Below are 4,562 nucleotides of genomic sequence, written 5' to 3' on the forward strand. Positions count from 1 at the left end.
CTCAGTCTTAGAGATAGGGTAAGGAGATGAGTTTCCTCTGTAGGGCTCAGCCTTAGAGATAGGGTAAGGAGATGAGTTTCCTCTGTAGGGCTCAGTCTTAGAGATAGGGTAAGAAGATGAGTTTCCTCCTTAGGGCTCAGCCTTAGAGATAGGGTAAGGAGATGAGTTTCCTCTGTAGGACTCAGCCTTAGAGATAGGGTAAGGAGATGAGTTTCCTCCTTAGGGCTCAGCCTTAGAGATAGGGTAAGGAGATGAGTTTCCTCTGTAGGGCTCAGCCTTAGAGATAGGGTAAGGAGATGAGTTTCCTCCTTAGGGCTCAGCCTTAGAGATAGGGTAAGGAGATGAGTTTCCTCTGTAGGGCTCAGTCTTAGAGATAGGGTAAGGAGATGAGTTTCCTCCTTAGGGCTCAGCCTTAGAGATAGGGTAAGGAGATGAGTTTCCTCCTTAGGGCTCAGCCTTAGAGATAGGGTAAGGAGATGAGTTTCCTCCTTAGGGCTCAGCCTTAGAGATAGGGTAAGGAGATGAGTTTCCTCCTTAGGGCTCAGCCTTAGAGATAGGGTAAGGAGATGAGTTTCCTCTGTAGGACTCAGCCTTAGAGATAGGGTAAGGAGATGAGTTTCCTCTGTAGGGCTCAGCCTTAGAGATAGGGTAAGGAGATGAGTTTCCTCTGTAGGGCTCAGCCTTAGAGATAGGGTAAGGAGATGAGTTTCCTCCTTAGGGCTCAGCCTTAGAGATAGGGTAAGGAGATGAGTTTCCTCTGTAGGGCTCAGCCTTAGAGATAGGGTAAGGAGATGAGTTTCCTCTGTAGGGCTCAGCCTTAGAGATAGGGTAAGGAGATGAGTTTCCTCTGTAGGGCTCAGCCTTAGAGATAGGGTAAGGAGATGAGTTTCCTCTGTAGGGCTCAGTCTTAGAGATAGGGTAAGGAGATGAGTTTCCTCTGTAGGGCTCAGTCTTAGAGATAGGGTAAGGAGATGAGTTTCCTCTGTAGGGCTCAGTCTTAGAGATAGGGTAAGGAGATGAGTTTCCTCTGTAGGGCTCAGCCTTAGAGATAGGGTAAGGAGATGAGTTTCCTCTGTAGGGCTCAGCCTTAGAGATAGGGTAAGGAGATGAGTTTCCTCTGTAGGACTCAGTCTTAGAGATAGGGTAAGGAGATGAGTTTCCTCTGTAGGACTCAGCCTTAGAGATAGGGTAAGAAGATGAGTTTCCTCTGTAGGGCTCAGTCTTAGAGATAGGGTAAGGAGATGAGTTTCCTCTGTAGGGCTCAGCCTTAGAGATAGGGTAAGGAGATGAGTTTCCTCTGTAGGGCTCAGCCTTAGAGATAGGGTAAGGAGATGAGTTTCCTCCTTAGGACTCAGCCTTAGAGATAGGGTAAGGAGATGAGTTTCCTCTGTAGGGGCGCCAGGCTCAGCCTTAGAAATAAGCTAAGGAGCTTAGACATCAGGAGGGAACTTGGAGTTGAGTCGCTACTCCTTCAAGTCAGCTGAGGGGGTTCGTGCCTCCCATTAGAGGTTTTCCAGGCACATCCAAATGGGAGGAGACCGCGACCCGACCCCGGATAAGCCGCTGAACATGGATGGATGGATTTAGCACTAGTACATTTTTAAACATATGTACATACGGTACATTCATTCTGTGGGAGAGGGATCCTCCTCTGTTGATCTCCTCAAGGTTTCTTTATTTTTTCTCCCTGTTAAACGTTTTTTTGGGGGAGTTTTTCCTGATTCGATGTGACGTCCCGGGACAGGGGATGTCGTATGTGTACAGATTGTAAAAACCTCCGAGGCAAATGTGTGCTTTACAAAATACATTTATTTAAAACAGTCACGTAAATAGCTACATAGTGTCAACAGATACAAAAGCAAATTGATTGTTTTGTTACATTTTGTAGAAGATTTCTAAAACAATGAATTTAATTTACCACAGCACTGTGGGAACCCTGGATGAACAGTCAGTCAGTGTCTGGTTTTAAATGTTTATCTGGCTAGTCCAGCTGAATGGTTTCTCCTGTATGAGTTACCAGGTGTCTCTTCAGATGTGCTTTACGGCTAAAATGTTTATCACAAACTGAGCAGCTGAATGGTTTCTCTCCTGTGTGGATTCTTATGTGTGTCTGTAAATCTCCCTTCTGTCTAAAAGAATTCTTGCAAACTGTGCACTTGAATGGTTTCTCTCCTGTGTGGATTCTCATGTGTGACTGTAAATATCCACTGTGTCTAAAGGAATTCTTGCAAACGGTGCACTTGAATATTTTCCCTCCTGTGTGGATTCTCATGTGTGACTGTAAATATCCACTGTGTCTAAAAGATGTCTTACACACTGTACAGTTGAATAGTTTCCCTCCTGTGTGTGTTCTCATGTGTGTCTGTAAATGTGCTCTCTCAGTAAAAGATTTCTTACAAACTGAGCAACTGAATGGTTTCTCTCCTGTGTGGGTCCTCATGTGTTTCTGTAAATATTCACTCTCTCTAAAACATTTCTTACAAACTGAGCAGCTGAATGGTTTCTCCCCTGTGTGTATTCTAATGTGTCTCCGTAAATGTCCTCTCTCTCGAAAAGATTTCTTACAAACTGAGCAGCTGAATGATTTCTCTCCTGTGTGGGTTCTCATGTGCGTCTGTAAAACGTAATTACGTGTAAAAGATTTCATACAAACAGAGCAGTGAAATGGTTTCTCTCCTGTGTGGGTTCTCATGTGTGTCTGTAAAACGTATTTACGTGTAAAAGATTTCATACAAACTTCGCAGTGAAATGGTTTCTCTCCACTACATCTGGACTCACTGACAGAAACGGCATGAATCTTCAGCGAGTTTAAACCCGACGGAGGTTTTCTGGTTTCCTTCCAGTTGTCATCATCGTCTTGTTTGTTACTTTGTGAAACTTTGCCACCGCTGGATAGTTGTAAAGGTCTATCTGGATCTGAGTTCCTGTCTGGTTCTGGTCCTCCACAGTCCTCTCCATCAGCTTCTGTTTCCATTTGTTCAGTTAGTCTTTGATGAAGATGAGAGGACTGAGCTTCCTCTTCATCATCTTCACTCTTCACAGTGAATGAAGTGAATGGGAACTTGATACCAGCCTCCTCTAGACCTTGAAGCTGCTCTCCCTCCTGACTGGTCCAGAGTTCCTCCTGTTCCTCTTTAATGTGTGGGGGCACTGGGTCCTCCTGTTCCTCTTTAATGTGGGGGGGCTCTGGGTCCTCCTGGTCCTCTTTAATGTGTGGGGGCTCTGGGTCCTCCCATTCCTCTTTAATGTGTGGGGGCACTGGGTCCTCCTGGTCCTTGTGGTCCTCTTTAATGTGTGGGTCCTCCTGGTCCAGACTGGAGCTCCAGTCCCGCTGCTCAGGGGGAACCTCTTCTTGAACCACCAACAGCTGCTGGAGGTCTGCAGGACAGAATGAAGTACAGACACATTACTGACCAGAACTCACACTAAACGTTAACCAATAATTAGAATGACATGTTTGTATCGTCATAAACAGAACAAGAGATTCACCAGATTGATGATGCCAGCTCGTTAGTTTCATTTTCAACCCGTAATATTTTATTTTCATTGCAAGCTGACCCAAGATGACTCTGGTAACGTGAAATTCAAGAAAAACAATTGACCCCGAGTTTACTGTCTTTGCTGATACGAACCAAAAATGAAATGGCTGCAATGAAAGCTCAGCTTTGGGAAGGGAAGAGATAAAGGACAAAAAGGAGAGAGAGAGAAGGTGATGAAAAGAGAAAGTACTGCCCACTGGGCCCCGGATAGGATTAGTATAGTCTGCATTGTGGAGGAGCTAAAGTGGGGATCCAGCATAGCAACTGGGCACGAAGGACCCCCAAAACCTCCAGACACCTAAGAGCAGACCCCCAAAACCTCCAGTCAGTGAAGAACAGACCCCCAAAACCTCCAGACAGTGAAGAACAGACCCCCAAAACCTCCAGACACTGAAGAACAGACCCCCAAAACCTCCAGACACTGAAGAACAGACCCCAAAACCTCCAGACACTGAAGAACAGACCCCCAAAACCTATCCTCTCTACTCTGTCGTCCTCTCTTGATTCTCTCTGTCCTCTTAAGATCCAGCAGGTCCTCAAGTCCTCTCCGGCTCCGTGGTTGTCTGACTCGGTGCCCAGAGAGCCACTATGCGAGCATCGGAAAGGAAATGGCGAACATCCAAACACGCCGACGACCTGCTCGCCTATCAATCTCTTCTCTCCTCCTTCTCTGCAGCCAAAAGTCTGTTCTACCAATCCAGAATCAAATCCTCTTTGTCTAACCCCAAAAAACTCCTTGACCCCCTGGTGCCCCCCATCCCTCCACCCTACTACTTTACTACTTTACAAAAAAGATAGATGATATACACTCTTCATTTACTAATCCATCTTCCATAACTACACCTCCATTAACTTCATCTTCTTCCCCCTTGTTTTCCTCTTTTATCCCCCTGTCTCCTAATCAAGTTCTTACCTTGGTAACCTCTGACCCCCCAACCACCTGCCCCCTTGACCCCATCCCGTCTCACCTTCTCCAGTCTATTGCTCCTGATCTTCTTCCCTTTCTCACCCATCTTATTAACA

At 45.9% G+C, this 4,562-nt stretch overlaps 1 protein-coding gene across 1 annotated transcript; it reads right to left on the reverse strand.

Annotated features, from left to right (window-relative positions):
- Positions 1 to 1,789: 1,789 nt before the first annotated feature.
- Positions 1,790 to 3,181, reverse strand: LOC117739358 (gastrula zinc finger protein XlCGF57.1-like; the record flags this gene model as incomplete). The annotated part of the gene is made up of 1 exon (XM_034545715.1): positions 1,790 to 3,181. A coding segment is annotated over one exon (1,200 nt), but the record flags the coding sequence as incomplete, so codon positions are not given.
- Between the last annotated feature and the right edge of the window lie 1,381 nt (positions 3,182 to 4,562).

The sequence above is a fragment of the Cyclopterus lumpus genome, chromosome 11 (genome assembly GCF_009769545.1).
Source record: "Cyclopterus lumpus isolate fCycLum1 chromosome 11, fCycLum1.pri, whole genome shotgun sequence".
Lineage (NCBI taxonomy): Eukaryota > Metazoa > Chordata > Actinopteri > Perciformes > Cyclopteridae > Cyclopterus > Cyclopterus lumpus.